The sequence below is a fragment of the Gossypium arboreum genome, chromosome 9, assembly GCF_025698485.1.
Source record: "Gossypium arboreum isolate Shixiya-1 chromosome 9, ASM2569848v2, whole genome shotgun sequence".
Taxonomy (NCBI): domain Eukaryota; kingdom Viridiplantae; phylum Streptophyta; class Magnoliopsida; order Malvales; family Malvaceae; genus Gossypium; species Gossypium arboreum.
In genome coordinates, this window is record NC_069078.1 from 50,422,398 (window position 1) to 50,444,943 (window position 22,546).

The 22,546-nt window shown below is 34.2% G+C and overlaps 1 protein-coding gene across 1 annotated transcript; it reads right to left on the minus strand.

Annotated features, from left to right (window-relative positions):
- Positions 1-5,798: 5,798 nt before the first annotated feature.
- On the minus strand, positions 5,799-11,264 carry LOC108465968 (peroxisome biogenesis protein 3-2). Its single transcript, XM_053018669.1, has 7 exons — positions 10,852-11,264; positions 10,410-10,571; positions 10,123-10,322; positions 9,887-10,017; positions 7,875-8,002; positions 6,768-6,992; positions 5,799-6,296 (listed from the first exon to the last, which is right to left on the minus strand). Exons 1-7 carry the CDS (start codon positions 10,863-10,865, stop codon positions 6,041-6,043), a joined length of 1,116 nt encoding a protein of 371 aa, XP_052874629.1. The 5' UTR covers positions 10,866-11,264; the 3' UTR covers positions 5,799-6,040.
- Between the last annotated feature and the right edge of the window lie 11,282 nt (positions 11,265-22,546).

Consider the following 22,546-nt stretch of genomic DNA (forward strand, 5'->3'; position numbering starts at 1 on the left):
TTATTTGTCCTTGAGTTATATGTCATTTGGATACCTACCTTCTAATCCTAATAGGAGTTCAAACATCTTTAAATTGTTTCATGTATTTAAGGCGGGATTTTACTAGCCTCTGCACATTCATTTTTGCAAGGTGCTTCAATCATATCGCATAGCTCTTAAACAACTCATAGGCCTATCTTGGTGGAATTTGATGACTATCTTCATAGATAGTTGTGTTCATAGGAAGCCTTGATTCTTGTCTTCTTTCCAAAACCTTTTCAAACTTACACTTACAGATCAAGGTAAGAATCGAGATATGCAAAAGATGTTGTATTTCATAAAGCGGTAGGGTACAGAAGAACTAGTGATCGAATATCTTAAAAAACCATGTGACCAATATTAGCCTAGACAAGGGGAAGTATGTTTTGATTCGCCATCATTTCACTAAAGAGCTCTATTTTTCTCGTGAGGTGGCAACTTCCTGACAACAATACTTGGAGCTTAGGTCGCCTCTAATTGACGAGTTCGTGACAAGGTAGTTTCGAAATTTGCACTAAGGTGGCCTTTTAGAGGTGGAGAAGATGATTTCCTTAAAGGAGTGTTTTTGTGCATTGCTTGGAAAGAAAAATGCCCAATGGTTATGAAGACGAGGACTTGGAGATGAAGCTTAAGGATGAAGATGTTGGGTTCACGTACAGTAGTATGTGGCCTAATTACCCTAATAAAGATGATACGATAGGAATAATCCTAATGGAAATGGAAATGGAAATGATCCATTTGCAATCCTCTATATGGATTACTTAAAAAATGACAGGAAGAACGAGTTCATGTTTTTGGACTATTTTGAAGCCCAAAAATGAAGATAAATCATTCAGTCATAGTGAACATATTGATTTGTGAAATATTGAACATATTCTCTTTAAATTTTATCAGGGGCAAAATCGTCAAAATTTTATCATGGGTAAAATCGTCAAAGTTTTGTTGAGGTAAAATAGGGATGAGAAATTTGTTTTATATATAAGTATTAAAGTTTATTTTGGGAAATAGAAAAACTAAATTAAGTTGGATCACATTATAGAGTATTGGTAAAAAAGGCCCAGAAAGTACTCGTAATTGGACCCGATGTAAGAGAGGCCCAAAAACCCCTCATGGACATGAAAGGAGGGACAAACCTAGTAGGAATACTAGGGTGTTTCATCCACCCTAGTCCTATTCTAAGTAAGATGTTTTTTTATTTGAAATAAACCACTGCAACTCAACAAGAGTTCTACCTTCTCTTCCTACAAATAGATGGCACCGGTAGAGCTATTAACATAATTTTGAGTGACTGTTATTTTGTTGAAAAATGAGAGAATTTATTCTCAACTATTACATAGATTTTTCCAGAATGACAATTCTACCAATTTCTATTAAAAAGAGAGAATTTTTGTTTTCACCCCAAAAAGAGAGAAAACTTTTTTTTAGTTCTGTGTTTCGATTCAATTGGTTCGAGCCCACGCTCAAAGTAGTTTGTGGTACGAGAATAGCGAAGAAGACCATTTGGTTGAAATTTGAGAACAACGAACGTCCGCTAAGTCAAAAATACATGTATGAATTCAATTAAGGTTTACTGTTATAAATATCACAAATCAAGTCAGATTTCAAATTTTTAATTTTCCGTTGTGCAAGAAAATTATTTTCAAACCAGGATTTTTCCAATATTCCTAAGTAAGGGTAGTTAATAATTCAATCGTGTTAGGATTTTGAATTAGCTAGTAATTAATTAATTGATTGATTTTTGTGTTGTTTAATTGAGAAATATGAATTTCTTTAGTAGTTAGGAAATTAGAATGAGTTTTATTTGAATTTGATTTTGGATTTGGATTTGCACTACTAATTCTTAACTCAATTAGATTAATACTTATTTTTTAATAATTAATTTAGTAACAACATCTACCAGTATTTCATTGTAATTTAAACTATATTACAATTTGACCTGTATACTTGCAGTACACCTCATTTCTTGATATTTAGTTGCATTATTTATCTACCTCGGTGCACTCACATCAAGGAGTAGTCAAGTTGTTGGCATTGTTTTTGGGGATTATAGCAGTGTAAATTTGTTATTAAATTGGTTTTTTTTAGAAAAACAATATTATTTGAAATATAAATGAGTTAATAGTTCTTTAACCACTTTTATTATTTTGTTTATTTGCCTTGTTTAAAATTTAACTCAATTATGTATAACGATGGATATGGGTGGCAAGATGAACAATATGGATACAATAAGAGATCGAGTTGGTCGAAAAAAGCCTTGACGAACCAGTGGAGTTATGATGGAGAATATGGAAGGCACGGGTATTCATACGAACCTTCTTATGATTCATATGGATATACGACTGAGAGAGATAGTTATAATCGAGAATGGTCTGCCAACTATCTGACTTATTATCCACAGTCTCGGTATTACTATCTGGATTAGGGTGAAGATTATAGTGGATATGTGGAGGTCCCATCATTTGATGCTCGTCTTAGTGCTGTGGAGGATAGGTTGTCTTCGTTCAAAGCCATCAAGTCTTCCATGTCCAACCAGCTAGGGCAAGTATTGAAATTCCTCCAAAGCTAATCCGAAGTGCCCAATCCAATGTAATAAGTTGTGCGTGATGCTCCTAACTCTAACAATGAGGGCCACTATAGCATTTTTAATCATATTGAGTTGAACAGGGATGTTCAACAAGAGGTTGGAATTGGAGGTTGTAATGAAGATGTGAGAAAGGAAGGAATTGTCTCCAATCCAATTGATATAGTAGTAGGAGTAGGAGTAGATGTAAAACTAAATGCTGGCAGTGAGCTTAAACAGAAATTAGATGAAAGTGTGGAAAAGTCTACATACTGTCTAGCTATAGTTGGAGAAAAGCCAACCAAAGGAATCAATGAGTTCAATTCATTCTCATTCATTGAGGGAAGCAAAACTCAAACAATCACAGCCTCACACGACATTGAGGTGATGATGCGCAAGGTAATAATATCCTAAAATGAAATATGTGGTTGGCTCGACTTTGATGTTAAATGGATTGTGATGTGGATGTCACGTCAATTGAAAATAAGACATTATTAGTGGATTCGATCGAGGATGTTGGTTTATATTTCTTGACCAAAGAGCAAGTAGAGAATCAAAGTATCAAGAACCAGCTAGACGAATTTCTATAGTGGCAATACGGATCTTTCCAATTTTTAAACTTCTATGATTTTCTTTAATTTTTGTTTTAATTTGCATTTTCAATTTTTCTTGTTTGTTCGTTTGATTTTATAAATTTTAAAATGTTAATTTAATTGTTTTTATTTGTTTTTCATAGTAGGTGTTGATATTGTGGAGTGGAGAAATGAAAGAGTTGAAAATTGTTTTTATTTGTTTTCATAGTAGGTGTTGATATTGCGGCATGGGAACCTTGAAGTCGCAACGTGGAAAATGTAACGCCTAGGGGAGACCAAGTTAGTGAGTGGCATCACAACATGGGAAGTATTGTGGTCGAGACATGGAAGCTTGAAGTCACGACTATGCGACTCGATGTCGTGATGTGCAACACCAAGAAAACCAAGTCAGTAAGTTATGTCACGACGAGGTAAGTCTTGGTGTCACGACAAGATACCTTGAAATCGTGACATCGCTAATAAAGTTGTGACATGCCTGCTTTGGAACTTGGAATTTAAATACGATGTTGTGTTGAGTAAGGCCTTGACATAGTGATGAGGTGATAAATATAAAGCCCTAGATTAAGTCACTATATAACCAACATTTTTATTCAAAATAAGGAGGTAGGTTAGTAGTTAGTCAGTAGATTAATTTTAGGTTAGGTTTTCTCTTAGAAAAATTTCTTATTGTCATTTTGTATTATTTTCTTTTTATTTTTATATTTTGTTTTTTTTTACATTGAATTTTTTGTTCTCAATTAAACTTTGTATTCGGAGACGATTCAAGACTTCACAACCAACTAGATCTTATCAATGAGAAGTTTCTCCACTCAATCTCTTTTACAATTTTGTTTTTTCATTTATTTGATCAAATATTTGTATGCTAATAAGATTGATATTTGGGCTTTGATGAATATTTGTGTATAAATTAATTATTTAATTGATTATTAGTTGAGTATTATTTCCTATTTGATTGAGTTTTTATGTGTTTTTGTCAAATTGCTAGAATACTATAATTGATACCTCTAGTAGAATATCTAGAGAAATGAAACTGAAAGAAGATTTTTTCATGTATCGATTTGGTAGATATACATCTAAGTAACTCCTAGAGGGTAGCTTAGGTGGTGATCCTTAAGTGGAAAAAGATCGAGAGGGTATTCCTAGGTATTGGTAGTTAACAATTGAATCGGGTTAGGATTTTAACTTAATTAGTAATTAATTGATTGATTATTTTTACATTGTTTAATTGAGAAATAGGAATTTCTTTAGAAGTTAGTAAATTAGGATTAGTTTTATTTCTATTTGATTCTAGATTCACACTACTAATTCATAACTCAGTTAGATTAATACTTGTTTTTGAATAATTAATTTAGTAACAACATTTACCAATTATGGCAATCTCTTAGGTACGATCTTCAGAAGAGTTATGTATTTTGTTGTAATTTAAATTTTATTACAATTTGACTTGTATACTTGCAGTACACCACATTTCTCTATATTTAGTTGCATTATTTATCTACCTCGGTGCACACCATCGAAAAGCGATCAGTGATATTGTTGCTGACTAAATGGATTGTTAGGATCATGGTATTATTGGCCATTTCCCAAATGGGACTTGCTGCTCTGACCAACTTGGTTTTGGTAGTTGGGGAAATCTTTATTGCTAGGGAAGTTCAAGAAGTTCTGATTGTTGATGGAGTTTTGGTTGTTAGGATAAGCCATTTCTATCAGTGGATAGATACAATGAAGACGTTGTGGAAGTTTTTTACGGTTCACCTGGTGGGTGGAAAGCTATAGGAGGATTGAAGTGATCGAACTATAGAGGCCAAGAAAGGATTAGAAAGGAGAAGGGATAGTTCGGAGTGCTAGAGGAAAGAATGAATTAGTCCTTTTTCTTGACGCAAGTCATTTAAAGGGTTGTTTCTTATAGTTTCCAAGGTGCCATGTGTCATCCATATATCGATTCTGGACTCCCTAAAATGATGTCTTGTCATCGTAGGTATGAGATGTTATATTTAGGAAATGGATGTGTGGGGCATGTGAATGGTATATCAAGCATATAGTGCCATTGAATTAAGCTTGTGAGTGTCCTAGCTCACAAGGTGTCTCCTTAATCAAAGGAGTTGACTTGTAGGATCGCGAGCTCGCCCACAAGTTGTAGGTATAACAAAATCAATTTATTATTTTAAAATAAAATAAAATATATTTTATTATATTGAATATTATCAAACTGCTTAAACAACGTTTGCCCCATTCCATTTGAGTTGAATTCTAGTGTGAGAAATAAACTCAATCATCAACTTCGATCGTTTCAAATCGACTAAGAAAGGAAGCTTTGATTATATTGTCAGTTCAATCAGGCAAGTGAGCTAATTTTAAAGAATGAGTGGAACAGAATATTAGAATTAGCCCAAAATAAATCATTATATCCACTGCTTTACCAATGGTTTAACTTAAAAAAGTGAAAAGATTACAGGTTTTGTTTGAAGGAACTTGATTCTGGGGTTTATAGAAGAAACATGGAAGAATAAATCATTAATGAAGTGTTGAAACCTTGGACAACCTCTTGTCTCAAACGTGAACATGATACGGTACCAAGTCAACCTTTGCTGATATGATTTTAAATTCTGTAATTTCAAACTAGAAAATAAATGAAAAATCTAAAGCCCCGAGGCTCTCAACCTCAGCTCAGGCTTTATTTTAGCACCATTATCAATCAAAGAGAGATTTAACATCATACAAAAAATTACAAACTAAAGGAATAATCTCTAGCCTTCGGTTCTATTATTCCTTGGGCAACTTCCAAGGTATCCAGCCCCATTGGTGCTGGTGCCTTTTGTAAATTAAATGTGAATAATAATAATAATAATAAAGGTACAAACATTGTTCACTATGAGGCTGACATATTGGAATAGAGGAGAGTGAAGAAGAGCCCAACTTCTGGAACACTTTGTATGATTTGGATAAACTGGTTTTTGCTTGGTTCCTCAACCAAAGTCGGACATATCTGTGCAATTCGAGGCAAAAGTCTAGCTAGAGGCATCCCATTTGTTAGATTGCCTCCTCCAGATTGAAAACCCTTCTCCTCCACCAGTGCTTTCGCCACTGCTTTTAATGATAATTCAACAACATTACTGAATTCAGCACTGCAATGCAAAAGCCACACACAAGATTAAGATTACATCCACGGTTAAAATTTTCTTTTTCAAGTCTAAATCACAACTATTCAACATGCTACAAGCAAGAAGGAACGAAGTTCTACCATTTGCAGAGCTAACCCCACAAGGCCCTCTACTCTCTTCAAAGTTCCACAATGTAGGTGGCCCTTCACTCACATAATCAATCATTACTCCAAGGGAACCCCTAAATCACTATACATCCCCAAGCTAGAATCTAAGACTCGAGCATCACCATTTTTTTTATGTTCTTCCTTTCCCCAAGCAATGCTTTACAATGTAATTATTAGATAAGAAAAGGTTGGTGTTAAAGGTTTTGTTGAGACAGAATGAAGCTTTGGGATGGACCAACCACCCCTTGTTCACTTCTTCTAGACTTGTAAATTGCTAAACAGAAAGCAGAATAAAACAATATTTTCTGGGCCAATGCACTAATGATACCTTGAAAGTACTTCTCGTGTCTCAACCATAAGTTGATCAAATTTTGTAAATTCAGGAGGATTTGTTTCATCGCTGGATGTTTTGGCAAGCTTGTACAACCTTGGGTCCTCAGGCATCAAGCAGTCCACCCAGTGATGAGGACTTCCCATGCTAAGGAACACGTCAAGTATCTGCATGATAGTTTCATGAAGTATTGCAGTATTGAAGAAGTCTCTCAACTGCTTTCTGCAAGAAAGTACAAAATTCCAAGCCACACAAAGCCACACAAGGACACCTTAATATTCACTCAAAGTTCTTGATAATCTAAGATAACAATCATCAAGTATTTTAGTATGTTGATTTCAGGATAGAAAACAATGAAATTTCGTAGTTCTGAATCTTGAAGTGAAAGCATATGCAGCTTGTATGTTAGCAAAGAATACTGTAAAATTCAGGAGGTTTGGACAAAGGACTATACTGATGCATATTTCACTTTAAAGTCTTGCCCCCCAACTACTGTGAAATGTTTTCCCTAAAAGATCTAAATATTTAGAAGACATGTCTAATTGCCCCTTGGGGAAAGGGCGAATAAGGTCAAAACTCAGGCAAGACTACACAAGCCGAAGAGTGTTTAACAATATCAGAAATCAGTCTTTCAAGGACATTAGGTGTGGCTATTGAATTTTTAGGAAAACAAGCATCACAAATGTTCTGATGTTCATGTCAATTTAGAAATATAATGATCACTCACGTCCATTTTTCTCAATTCAAAAGATTTTCAAATTTGTACTTTTATATGTTACAGATTATTTTACGGTAGAGTATTCTTTCTTGATTAGAAGAAGAAATGTCAAAGGATTACTCCAGAAACTGAAAGATCAAATCAACAGATCATACCTAATTTGAAGATGGATGATTGAAAATGCTCACCTCAATCAAGCCCTAACATGAAAACCAATTTGAGTTGGCTATATAAATTATTTTCCTCTACATATTCTTTAGTAAATTATTTACAAATCTAATCCTACTCCAGCTTATTACTTTAACTTGTATTTTTGCTAACTATAAAAATGCTGATTCCAAGAATAATAAACCAAAACGAAAAGATAATGAATAGAACCCACTTACGCCTTCAAAACTTCTGTTGCAGCTGTCTGCATACTGGAGATCAATTTTGGCAAGCCATGATTGGCAAGAAAGTCAGCACTTGCCAAGAATTTTTGCTGGTCATCCCTGTCAATGAGATCAGCTTCCTCCTGCATGAAAGGAATGAATAGCGTGTTTAGAGAATAAGACAAATAAAGATGGCTGAAAGAGCATAAATAAGAAACATGGGGCCAAAAGATAACAGCTCTAACGAGAGTTATCAACAATGACACTATTCAGTGATATTACCTACCAATAAGATGATGGCTTAAACAACAGAAAAATAATGAGCACCCAAAATCACATAGTAAAAGGGAGAAAATTGTAATGAAGCCAAGAGGGACAAGTCAACTGCAACGATGAGCAGTTTAATCTACAACAATCTCTGCATCTCTCAGTTATCACATTACAAATCAATTACTAGTTATTTATATGGTTGACACTATAGCTAGAAAACTCAGTGCTTAAGTATCAATTGAAGTCTCCTAACTATCTTAATATTTCAACAACACTACCAACTGGCTTAGATCCAGGTTTATACAAAAATAAAGTTCTCATTTAGCACCCAAATAACCATCAAACTCAATTGAGTAAAGAATATTACAAGTACTAAATTCTTACTAAAAACTTTCTTTCTGAGGTGTTATCAAATAATTAGAAATATTGAAGTGCACCATCTTGATCCCTTTTGATGTATCATTTTCTTAGGTGATAGTTGTATCATTCAATCTTTATGGACCAGTTTTAGTGTTTTTAGGCTTAAGAAGCAAATATACAATGTGAAAAACAATAATAGTTAAGGTCATGTAATATATATGTTGCTTTGGTTTTAGTGTGAGTGTCGAACATAAGTGTCGGACAAAGATACTTAAAAAAATGAAGAGTCTGAGCAACATAGTGTAAAATAGCCTTCTATAGCAAAAGTGCCCTGATATAAACTTCACAGGAGTTATATTAAGGGTTCAAAGCATCCAGGTAGTAATATATGTGCAATCAAAACTATTATCACAGATTTTGTATCTGTGAACAGCTGATTTTCTCTATGTCACTGTTCAAAGTGTAGAAGGGAAGGAAAGCCACCTGAAAATTCATGTACGGACACACAAACACATCTTTAAAGCCATGTACCAAATAATGAATAGTTCAAGTGACATGTAGACACAAGCAAACCACTTTCTACATCTGAAAGGTACAAATTAGGTTCAAAAAGCACCCAAATTTACTTATGTTCTTTGAAAGCTCTGAAACTTCAAGAAAAATGAAGAGTCCGAGCAACATGGTGTATGGCCTTCTATAGCAAAAGTGTACCGATATCAAACTTTGTAGGAGTGATATGAAGGGTTCAAGCATCCAGGTAGTAATATATATGGCATCAAAACTGTTATCACTGATTTTGTGCCAGTAAGCAGCTAGTTTTCTATATATCACTCAAAGGGACTCTTTTCTTAGACCAAAATGTGAAGGCAAGCCACCTGAAAATACAGGCATGGAAACACGTCTTTGAAGTCAAGTCCCAAATAGTGAATAGTTTAAGTGATGCGTACAATGCATGCAAACCATTTTTAATATCTGATGGGTATCAGTTAGGTTAAAAAGGCACCTAAATTTACTTTTGTTCTTCCAAAGCCCTGACCCCCCCCCCCCCCCTTTTTTCTTTCTAAATACAGGCAACATTTGACTACATGATTGCATATCCCACAATTATTTTGCATCAACTAACACCTTCATACCATAAGCCAAATTCATGTATTATTCTACCTCAATAAACCAGCTGAATGAAGTTATTGACAATAGAAGCAACTAAAATGGAATCTGGTGGATATGCCAACTGTCACTAGAAGAGGGAAATTTAGACTAAAATAATACTCTTCATAAATCTCACCATATGGAGAGGTAAAAGCTAAGTTGACATGGTTCCACAATCAATTCTAATTAACAACAGATGAATTGGACATATTTATCAGGCATTACAGATAAAAATGTAGAGCGCTTACAAGTAAATAAGAGCTTCCAAGACCACGTGCAGTATCAATATATAAATGTCTTCCTAGAATGTTGACTTGAACTCTAATATATAAGCTAAGAATGGTTACTGCCCATATTGACACCACCATTCTTGTAAAACCTGGAAAAAAACCATTATTAATTATGAAAGATTAGATTCAGCAGCATGCCATAAGAACTTGCAATTTATAAATCCAGAGAAAACAAAAGGCAACAACTTTCATACTCAAAATTTTGAGCCTGTCCCATAATTCAAGTTTCTCTGAAGAAGACAAACTGTTGGGCTGATCCTTCCCTTTCACTAGTCTCTCCATAAGATGTGAAAGGTTCAAATCTTCAGCTATCCGGCAACTTAAATAGGGCATTGCATGAGGTAATGTTGTTGTATCAGCAATTCTTTGAATGTTCTCAAAATGGAGTTGCATTCTATCAACGTAATGAAAACCAGAAACTATAAGAACAAAAACAGAGAATTTTTCCATAAAAGATCATAACAGTTTTGATCAGTCTTACTGAGCTTTAATGAATTCATCGTTTTCCCGTTCGTTTGCCAGTTGCCTTTCCAAATCAATAAGCCTACGTTTGTGAGCATCATATAGTTTATACAACAAATACCCACTTCCTAAAACACCTGCTGTAACCAAAACCTTCCTCCTATGCCTTCTCCAAAGATCCCTATATGCAACAAGGAAAAAAAAGGACTAATTTATCAACAAACTATTGAAAAAACACTAAAAGAAAATCTCGAAAACCCGATATTAAAACTGAAGCAGAGCAAAGTATAAAGTAGCAATTAAATGACAACAACAGAAAATTAGCAATCAACGCATACGAAGCATAATATTAACGAATGCAACTTAGCCAAAAAAAATGTAATTGAAGCACAAAACAAGCTACGTAGCAGAAAACCCAGAGATAAAATCGAAATAAACAAACAATAGGGGAAAAAACTGACCTTAAATAGAGCATATTTGCTACTATTGGCTATCGAAGCGAAACATCCATTTGGAGTAAGCAAATATGGAAGAGGAAAAAATCAAAAAAAGAGAAAACAAACCCTACCCTGTATTTTAAGATAAACAAGGGTAATCTTTTTAAAGAATATAAAATCTTGTTGGTAATGGATGAGAGGAAAAGGAATGCATTGAAATACCCACCCCTTAAAACATTAAAAAAAGAAAATTAAAATTACGGTTAGTTCATAGACAAGGGTTTTATTACAGAAGCGGAGATGGATTTTGTCAGCAAAGTGCAGGCCAAAATTATTGCTTATTTTGATTTATGAAGAAAGGGAATTGGGTAATTTTACTCTGTGATGTGAGGTGTTGTAGTTAACTAGTTTCCAGAAATTTTCTTCATTTTAGTAAAATAAAAATAAAAATATGTATTTTCTGTAAATTAACTTTTTTTTTTTAAGAAAAAAAAGGAGGGGAAAATCACTGCCACATACACCATTAATAATTGATGCATTCAATCCCATGAAGATGAATATTAGGATTGAGTAACAAAACAAACTCCAACTATGATTTATGACATCTAACTTAAAAAAATTGTGATTATCTAAAATTGAATTAAATTTTATATTTTTACTAGTAAAAATTTCTTTAGTCCATTTCAATTTTGAAATTGAACAAATAGGTCCCTCTTAAAAAGACCGGAGTAATTTAATCTATATTAATTTCAAAAGTGAGTAATCATGATGTTAGTGTTTTCCTTCAATTATGCATTATTTTGATTGGTATAATAATAAATTTAGCTCTTAAAGTTTACATATTCTATCAACTTGGTCCTCATTTAACTAATTTATCCTGCAACATTGTGTAAATATGTAAATGTTGAGGCTAAATTTGTTATTATACCGATTAAATTTATGTACAATTGATGGAAGACATTAACATCGTGATTAATTATCTTTAGTTGCTCACTTTCAAAATTGGCAAGGATTAAATTGTTTCAATTTTTTTGAGAGGGACTAATTTGCGCAATTTCAAAATTGAGAGGAATAGGAGAGGTTTTTTACTTTTTATTTAATTTATAATTAATTATATTTTTATAATATAAAATAAATATTTTATATTTAAAATAATGAAGATAACTTAATTTTTATATTAAAATTATTTTTAAAATATCATATAAAATTATTGATTGTTTTTTATTTATTTGAAAATTACTGTATTTTAGTAATGTATATGAAAAAACTTTAAAATTTTATCAAATAAAATTATAAAATTATAAAACAAATTTCATTTTGTAAAAGTAAGTTTAAAATTTTAAATTCATAAATTAATAGAAAAAATCAACAACCAAATTAAACCAAATTATGATAACTCAACTGAAGCAAACCAATAAATCTCACTAAAACGCCAATTATCAATGGACCAAATATTGGGTTGAATGCATATAAATTGTTTTAAATATATATATACATATATATTTATATATATATATATATATATATATATATATATATATTACTTTATTAAAAATATTTAAAACTAAAAATAATTTTATTTTTATTGAGATTGTTGTTAGCAGAGTAAAGAAATTTCATAGCTAGATCTAAAATAGTCATTGTCCATGGGTGAGCAAAATTCGTTTCGATACGAAAAAATTGAAAAAATTCAAATTTCTAGTTAATTGAATCTAGTTATTTTAATTATTCGAGTAAACTCAAATAACTCGATTGAAGTTTTGAGTTCGAGTCGAGTTGAATTTCACAATTCTAATAACTCGAATAATCGAATAACAAATTGGTATAAATACACTTTAGTCCTTGTCAACTTTAAAAATAAGCAAATTGGTCTCTCTTAACAAAAATTACAAAAAATCACAATAATTTTAAAATTTAAAATATTTATAAAAATTTCAAAATTTAAATTTTAAAAACAATTCTAAAAAATCTAAAATATATAAAAAAATTTAAAATTTTAAAATTTTCTAAAACAATAATTTTAGAGACATAATTAATGATTTAATTTTATCATATTCAAGTATCTTATTTTTATTATTATTTTCTTTGAAAAAAATTCAAATATATATGGTCTCAATTTATGTCCTCTAACATGGAATTAGTTATATTATAACAATATTTTTATTTGACATGTTTAATTTTTTAATTTGACTCGAACAATTTCACTCTATTTGACTCGACTCGATTTGAAAAAATTTTAAATTGAGTTAGGATGATAATATAGGATTCGTGAACTTGACTAACTCGAATTTTTTTAATCAATTCGATCGAACGCTCACCCCTATCATTGTCTCTATATTATAAAAAATGATGATAAAAATATATTTGACATCTTTTAGAATAATTTGTAATTTTTTTAACTTTAATAATAATAGATAGAATAGTTATTTTGTTTTTAATTATTAGATACTTTGAAATAATAAAATACAAATTCAAGAATTAAAGCTTATTTTATGTATCATGTACTTCTCCTTTAATGTTATTTATGGTTCAATCATATTAAAGATGATTTGTCATATGGCGATCTTGTTAAGTGTTTTTATGTGTTCTTTAGATGGGTGTAGCTGTGTATTTATATGATATGGTTATTATTCATAGATGTGATATTGTAGGTAGGTTCCATGCATGTCGACACGTATCCTACTCTAAGTTTAACACATGTTTATACAATGTGGATTTGCCTACGTGATGGCATGCGAACCCACATTGTGCGTGTAGTCTCATAGAAGGGTACGAGACCCTTACACATGAACTCATAATGTTATGCAAACTTGAAGTATGAACCGTGCAGAACAAGACCCAGAGCCAATCGGGTTACGAGTCGGTAATAGTGAGTATCATAACAATTTGTTCCCTACCTGGTTAGAAGAAGAGTTATAAAATAACTCTTCTTGGAACCTGATTCTATGATATGTAAGGTAACATAAGGAGAAGCTTATTAAATACACTTTATACCTTAGCTTTCAACATACGCTTCACCACGTGTCAAAAAGGAGTACAACTATATGCAGTTTATTATGGCATTATTCTCGGAAATATGAATCATTAAAGTGAAAAAAAACCCTTTTAAACGGAAGTTACCTGAGCCCTAAAAATTACATTGTTTGAATCCGAGATTTTGGAGAAGAAGCCATTGTTGAGAAGAACAAGTTCAGAGGTAATTTCCCTAAAATTTCCATGTTTTTTCAAATTTTTTCTAGTTTTATTAGAACACCATGGCTAGGACTAGAGTAAGTGGTCACATTATTTAGAACATCCCTTCGCAACACCGTAAAGTGAGTACTTTGGTGGAGGCTAAGGCCTATGTTTGCACTACAAAAGTGGAAGAAATGAATCACATTTTGGCTTCTCGAGGAATTCAAATATTGAACTTCACTTATGACTTATCAATTCTTGAACGATTAAATCAATTGAGCGAAATCAGCGATGGTAATTTTTTACTTCCACTGCACATGATAGAGTCAGGTTTCCGTTTACCACTCCACCTTTTCTTCTACCACCTTCTCGATGAATACAGGATAGCTCTGGGGCAATTATCTAGTTTTTCATGGTGGGTAGTAATAGCATATGTCATTGAGTGTAGTCGGCAAGAGGAAGTGCCATTGATCGTCATTTTCCAGAATTTGTACCAACTGAAAGGCCTGCAATCGAGGGGGTTCGGCGGGTTTATTTCATTTCTCACCTCACAAAGATGTGGAATCCATCATTATGAACTGGTTTTCGATCCTTCGTCTAAACTGCTGCAAGTACATACGGGTTAAGTACAAGCTTAATAGTGGCTTTGACTTTCTAATTGAGTGGTTAACACTTGGTAAAGGTATGTGTCTAAGGAAGCAAGAAATTATGACAAAAGTAACTTGGGGACAATATTATAGACTTCGCAAAGGTCGTGTATTAGATTTGAATAAAGTGCTAACTGTCAGGAATGTGTTTCAACACTGCCTCTTAAATTTAAATCCCAATGGCTGAAGGCAAGTTGATGTTGATGATGGTGTGGACACAGTTGTATTACTACCCACATAGTTTGCCTGGCCACATGGAACTACTAATGAGTTGGGGCATATACTGCTGGAGAGAAAAGAGGAACCTAGAAATTATTTTTATAGCTTTTGTAAATTAAAGTCTCGTCTTAGGTCTTCAAAATCTTTATGGAATCTAGAAAGTGGTGTAAACCCCTTTTATGCCAACTATTGGTGCTGATATTACACTTATTGGTGATAAACATGTTAAATTGCATTTTTTTGTGTTTAATTTGGTTTATTGTTGAATTGAACCCTACTAATTAAGTGCTTTTATGATCTAATCTTGTTAGGGATGCAATCGGTCGAAAACAAGCTAAAAAGGGCCAAATTGAAAGACAATCATTAAATTAGGGCCAAATAAAAAAGATGGAGAAAGGCAAGGAGTTATCAAATTTTTTGGCTTTGTAAAAAGCCAAAAATAGGAAAGTATTATTTTATTTTATTTTAATTAAATTAGTTAGGCTATTTTTAGTAACCCCGTGTATTTTGTTCTTTGAAAATCATCAATTGCTTTTGTATTCCTATTTCAATTTGGAATTGAATTATTCTCTCTTCTCTTTTCCTATTTCCATTTGGAATTGAATTATTTTCTTTTCTCTTTCAAATTGACATGAGAATTTTGTTCATTTCATTTCAATTTCTTTGTTTTTTCTAAATTCGTCCAATTGATATCCAAGCCCTTTTACTCCCCAATGTCTTCCATTATCATACAAATTCAATCACTTTTCACAAATTCGTGCTCTAGCCCTTTTATTCCCCAGACCTTTTAAATTTCATCTTAGCTCTAGGTCGATTTTTTTTCCGGTCAGGAATTGTGAGATACGAATTCGTGCTAAAATCCATCCAATCGGTATTCATTCTTTTCCTAAGTATTGGGAATGACAAATCATCCCTTAATTAACTTGATTACAAGTCAAAAATTGCACATTGGGTTGAAGTAGTGTTAGCTGACAGTTGGAGGACCACGTCAGCCGTGCTGTATTCGGATCTCCGAGAAAAAATCGAGGAAGAAGTGATCGAATTTAAGTGACCTACATGGTTGAGGCCGTTAATTCGAGTGGGTTCTTCAGAATGCAAGGCTGTTGGAATCTCGGGAACGATTGTATCTCGGTTAGATAATCGGTAAGGGTTGGTTTGCAGGTCGTACCGGAACCAGCTACTAGAGGAGGAATTGGTGGTTGGACGTTCTTAACTGCTATAACTAGCTTATCATTTGGAGGAGAAGATTAATTTTTGAGGATCAATTCTTGATACGAAATTTACCAAGTACTTTAAGGCTAAGGCTTATTTTATCTGTTGCAAAATTTTGAATTTATTTTCTAATTTTTTTAATTAATTATTTATGTTGTTTCAACTATCTAGTTTCTAAACATTTCAAAAACCTCCGATTTACTTTTATTTCTAATTTTTGCAGGTACAATTGGAGTCGTGGGCACGACTATTGCCACGGCATTAGACACAACAAACAATCTGATCATAAACTATACACAGAAGTTGATTATAGCATCCAATCCTTGTGGACTCAACCCTACTACCACTCTTACTACTAATTAGAGTTATTTTGTAGGAATTATATTTGGTGGTTTCGACGCCCGTCAAATTTTGGCGTCGTTACCAGAGATTGGAGATATTCTTCTAATTTCTATTTGTTTTCCTTATGATCAAATCAAAATTGGGAACTCTAGAGCTTGAACCAGAAATTGAGAAATTAGCCCGACAGCTACGAAGAGAAGTCATATGACGTGGTAAACGACCAAATCCCAGATTCGAAACCATATCATATACCGAAGAGATTTTCTCGTTTGATGAACCAAATGAGATGACTGAGCAGATGATACGCCAGCTCGCGGCAGCTCCGGATGAACAACAACCTTTATGACTAACCTATCTGGCAGTAGGAACGCCGTTCGAGTTGAAATCTAGATTGATTCATTTACTACCCACCTTCCGTGGACTACAGAATGAAAACCCACACACCACCTTAAGGAAATCCATATGGTGTGCACAAGCATGAAGCCTCAGGGAGTAACCGAAGAGCAAATCAAACTTCGTGCTTTTCCTTTTTCACTAGCTAGCTCTGCTTGTGACACCCCTAATGTGACCCTAGTCGGAGAGTGGTTTCGGGACCACGAAACCGAGTCACAAGAATAATTAAGTGTTATATTCCGTGCTTATTGTATGTGGAATTGGTATGCGTAAATATTTCGTGTCTCGATTTTTATTAATTAGGTGCTAATTTATAAGAAAGGACCCATGTACTAGGACTTGAAAATGTGATAGGTGTATTTTTAAGTGGCCTAATAATGCATAAAGTGAAATAAATGGAGTTGCATGTCAATTATCCCATTCCCTAAGGTGGATGGCGGCCATGACAAATTATGGGCAAGGGAAAACATGTTCCCAACATGTTTTACTAATGGATGATGTTAGAAATGATAAAATAAGAGTATGAAAAAAAAAAGAAAAAAATGTTCATTCTTCTCCATAGGCTTGGCGAATGTACTAAGGAAAGAAAAGAAAAATTTGTTCATCCTTTCTCATCTTCTTGGCGAAATTACTAAGGGAAAAGGGGAGGATTTTTGCTTCATGCTTGGGTTGGAAGAGACCTAGAAGGAGATTTGGCTAAGTTTACATCAAGATTAAGGTATGTATGAGGTTGTGTTGGGAGTTTCATGCATGGTTTGGTTGCTAATTTGATGTGCATGTTAGCCATGGCTCAAATCTTTGTTATGCCATGGAAATGGCATTTGGCCAAAGTTGTTATGGTGATAAAGCCATTGCATGCTAAGTGTGAAACTTGATGATGATGCATGCAATGATGGATTGTCTACTCATGAGTAAGATTTTGAGCTTTCTTTTGTTTTATCATGATTGAAGTTGAAAAGAAGCATGATTGTCATATTCGCCATGATGCATTCTTGAGCATGATTCATGCTTCTTGCATGTTAGTTAAAATTTGTGTTTTGGATGGCTATGGACACCTTGAAATTGGCCATGCTCATATATGCATATATATGATTGCACATTATGTTTTGGTTATGAACTAAGTGATGAATATATTGGTTTAAAGAAGAAGATGTGGAAGAATGCTTGTGAAATTGCAAGCACAATTCGCCTAGCACACATGTAGGTGCTTGATGCTATATTATAAGTTTTGGGCCACAATGTGCAAAGCATTAATTAGTAAATTGCATGCTGTTTTTGTGAGGTATTAAGTGCAAAATTGACCTCAACATGTACATGAATATTCGCCTTGGATAGCCTATTGAAGGCCTTAGCATTTCCTTGATGTTCAAATAAATTGTATTGAATTGCTTGATGTAGTATAAAATGTGCATGACCATTGTGTATTCAAGCTAAAGAGTGGCCATATGACCATTTAAAATCCTTGTCATATTCGCCATAAGCAAGCACAATGAGGTTTTAATAAATTGAATTTGTTTGAATTAGCTCAAGAGCTAAGAGGGCCACAATTGGACAAGGGAAGGAAAAGGTGATCGAATAGCCGAAAAAGCCGTTCGACAACATCCGAGGTAAGTTCTCAAGAAGTGACCTTACTTGAATTATGTGAGATGAAATATGGTTGTGTATGATTATTGATTATGTGTGTATGAGTATTTGAATTCCACCCGGCTAAGTCCCGGCGAATATGCTAATGATTATAATTGTGTTTGAGCCTTAGTAACGAAAATGAAATATGTATGTCCAATGATTATTGATGTATGTGTGCATGAGAAATTGAATGATATCCGGACTAAGCCCAAGACAATTATGCTGGAAATTATATCCGGTTAAGACCAAGGCAATTGTGCTAGTGGCTATATCCGGCTAAGACCAAGGCATTCGTGCGAGTTATTCGATCCGGCTAAGACCAAGGCATTTGTGCACGTGATTATATCCGGTTATATTCAAAGAATCTTGGGCTGGAGGTGAGTGTTGGTTGCTGTAATGAATTCAATTAGTGCACTCGGAAAGCCCAAAGGATAAGGTACGTTATATGTACATTGGAGAGTCGACATGTTTGAGCAACATTCGCTCAATCGACTAATGAATTTCAGTTATTGAATTGATGGATACTTTGTGAAATTATATAATGATGAAGTATGAAGTAAGAATGTGTATTAATGAAATGATGCATTTGGCTATGTGAATGTATTGCTGTAATTAGAGTTGATTATATTCCTTGAGACTTACTAAGCATAAAATGCTTACCCCGTTGCTTTGGCTCTCGCTTTTCTAGATTTCGCTCAAGCAATCGGATTTGGGATCATTGAAGTCAAGTCATCCACACTATCAAGCCTCCATTTTGGTATAAATTTTGGTTGAACTTGAGATGGCATGTATAGGACTACCCTTGTTTGTTAAATATGTTGTGATGTAAGTATGTACGGCCATGCTAAAATGGCTTGAAAAGGAAGCATGAACTTAGACTAATTGTGGGTTGTATGTATATATTTGGTGTCATGATGTGGCTATGGCTTGGAAATGGGAATGTTGGTCATATGATCAGCCATTGGCATGGTTAAAATGATCATATATGAACCTATGTATGGCAAGACTAGTTGAATCATGGAGACTACCAAATAGGTAAGTCCTACCTTAAAACAGATGCTGCCAGCTGCAGTGGCGTGAATGTGAAAAATCACCAAAATTCATAGGAATGGAATTAAATAGTGAATAAGCTATGTAAATGAACCTTGATGAGTCTATTTTCATATGGAAGAAACGAAATGGTCATAGGAGTTACAGGTTAAGAGATATTAAAGCTATTGTGAGACAGGGCCAGAATGGTTTCTGGGTTCCCTGTTGCAACTTTAAAATTCACTATAAATTATCCAAAAGAATTAGGAGACATACCTTATATGTACAGATTCCATTTTGAGTCTAGTTTCATTAGAAACAAACGACACCAGCATTAAATCCCTGTACAGAGAGATATTCAAGTTATACCGCACGAAGGTCAGAGCAGTCGATCCCTGTAACATGGGTAACTTTAACTAATAAACTGTACCAATTGGCCCGACCAAAAATCCTAGAAATAAATCCATGGATGGATATATGAGTCTAGATTCAGGGAAAATTTACGAAACCAGTTTCCGAGTTTTGAAACTCGAGATATGATTTTTAAGGCGACAGTGACGCAGTTTTCCAGCCTGACTGGAAATGTCAAATTGGTGGGCAAAAACATGTGAACTTGGCTTGTTAACCCCTCGGGTCCGACACCGGCAATGGTCTCGGGTTTGGGGTGTTACACTGCTAGAGAGTGGTTATTTTATTTGCCTCCGGGATCTGTCAATACATGGTCTAACATGTCTCATTTGTTTCTTGACAGATTCTTCCCTGCAGCTCGAGCAGCTGAACTAAGGAAGGACATTGTGGAAATTCATCAAAAGGACGCTGAATCGCTCTACAATTACTGGGAGCGATATAAAAAGTTGTGTGCAAGTTGCCCACAACATGGACTGACTGAACAATCACTCTTACAGTATTTTTATGAGGGATTGCTCTCGATGGAAATGAAGATGATTGATGCTGCAAGTGGGGGGGACTCATTAAAATGACGCCCCAAAGAGCGAGAGAGTTGATTTCAACCATGGCTGCTAACTCTCAATAATTCCGATCGGCCACAGAACCCATGAGACGGGTTCATGGGTTAAGTTCTCTATCTCTAGAAGATAAAATTGATAAGTTAACTAACGTTGTTCAAACTTTGCTTACAGATAAAACGAGTCCAGCACAGTTGTGCGAAATTTGCGCTAAGCCAGACCACCCAACAGACTCCTATCTGATTTTACAAGAGGATTCGACAGAACAAGCGAATGTTGATGGGAACTTTCCAGGACCGCTACAAAGGCGGTATGACCCCTACTCACGCTTGTATAATGTGGGGTGGAAAGATCACTTGAATATCAGTTATGGGGCGAATTCGCGGTTCAATCAACCGTTTCAACAAAGGCCGCCGCAGAATCAACAGATACCACCCCCAAAGTCGTCTTTGGAAGCCATAGTGGAAAGGCTAGCCAATAGTACTGAGAAATTCCAACAAAAAATTGACATGCATTTGTAGGAGTTAGATAAGCAAGTGAGCAAACTTGTAACGCCATGTACCCGAGACCGTTGCCGAAGTCGAACACGAGGTGTTAACGGGCTTAATTCATTACTTAAACAGCTCAAACAATTTATTTTTAAAATTTCCAGTCAAGCTGGCAATTTGCGTCACAGTCGCTTAAAAATTCATATCTTGAGTTCCGAAACTCGAAATCCAATTCTGTAAATTTTTCCTGAAACTAGAATCATATATCTATTTACTAATTTTTTTTCTAGAATTTTTGGTCGGGCCAGTTAGTACAGTTTATTAGTTAAAGTTTCCCCTGTTTTAGGGTTCGACTTCTCTAACCTCTGTGTATTACGAATCAGATTTATCCCTGTACAGAATTTCAATGACTATGCCGTTTGTTTCTCTTAAAACTAGACTCAATAAGAAATCTTTACATATAAAGAATGACTTCTAATTATTGTTTTACAATTTATGGTGAATTCTTAAAGTCAGAACAGGGGATACAAAGATCACTCTGACCCTTTCCAGCAAAACTTAAATATCTCACAAAATATAACTCATATACCTGTTTTGTTCCATCCATATGAAAATAGACTCATCAAGATTAAATTTCATAACTTACTCATCATTTAATTCCATTTCTACTATTTTTAGTGATTTTTCAAATTCACATCATTGCTACAACAATATTCTGTTTTATAACAAATTTCACTTTACTATAGATTTCCATGGACTAAATAGCATTTTAAACATACATAACATCAAATATAACTTAGATTGGCCATTCCAATGGCTAATCATTTACAAACCCCTTTCTTGCCAAACCATAGCCATATCATAAGATCATTTACACAAAGTGAGTATTTTTCCATACATACCACATTCAAAATACACAAGCCATTTTACCAATTTAGGCCTTTGGATAGTGTGGACGAATCTTCGACCTATCCCGATTCTCAAGCCGGCTTGTCAACAACTACAATGAATGAAAATGAGGGGGTAAGCATAAATGTTTAGTAAGTTCACATGCAAATAGCAAGTAACATAATCATGCAATTCCACATAAAAAATCATTTGCATAAACAACACCAAGACATTCATGTTTCATTTGCATTTAATATCTTTCTACGATTTCATCATACCAAGTTCTCAACCCGAGGATTTAAGCACATACCTCTCAAATTTTCTCATTTACCACACTTACCAATATGTCACCTTCGTTTTAGGCATTCTTCTTATTCACTTAAGATGCACCCGTTGAACACATCGGAATATAATTCGAATACGCGGATTTCATGAACGTAAGTGCCATACCCGCAGCTAGACAAACTCAATAGCATGCGAAACTTATGTATCCAAGCTACCATGTAACCCGCCCATAAGTGAACTCAGACTCAACTCAACGAGCTCGGGCGTTCGCATCCATAAGTGAACTCGGACTCAACTCAACGAGCTCGGATGCCTAGTTACAACTCACGAACTCGGACTCAACTCAACGAGTTCGAAACTCAAATATCCTAGTGACATGTCACTTGTATTCTAATCTATTCCTAAGGTTCAAACGGGATTTTTCCTCGATTTCACATCTTTTCCGTCTTCC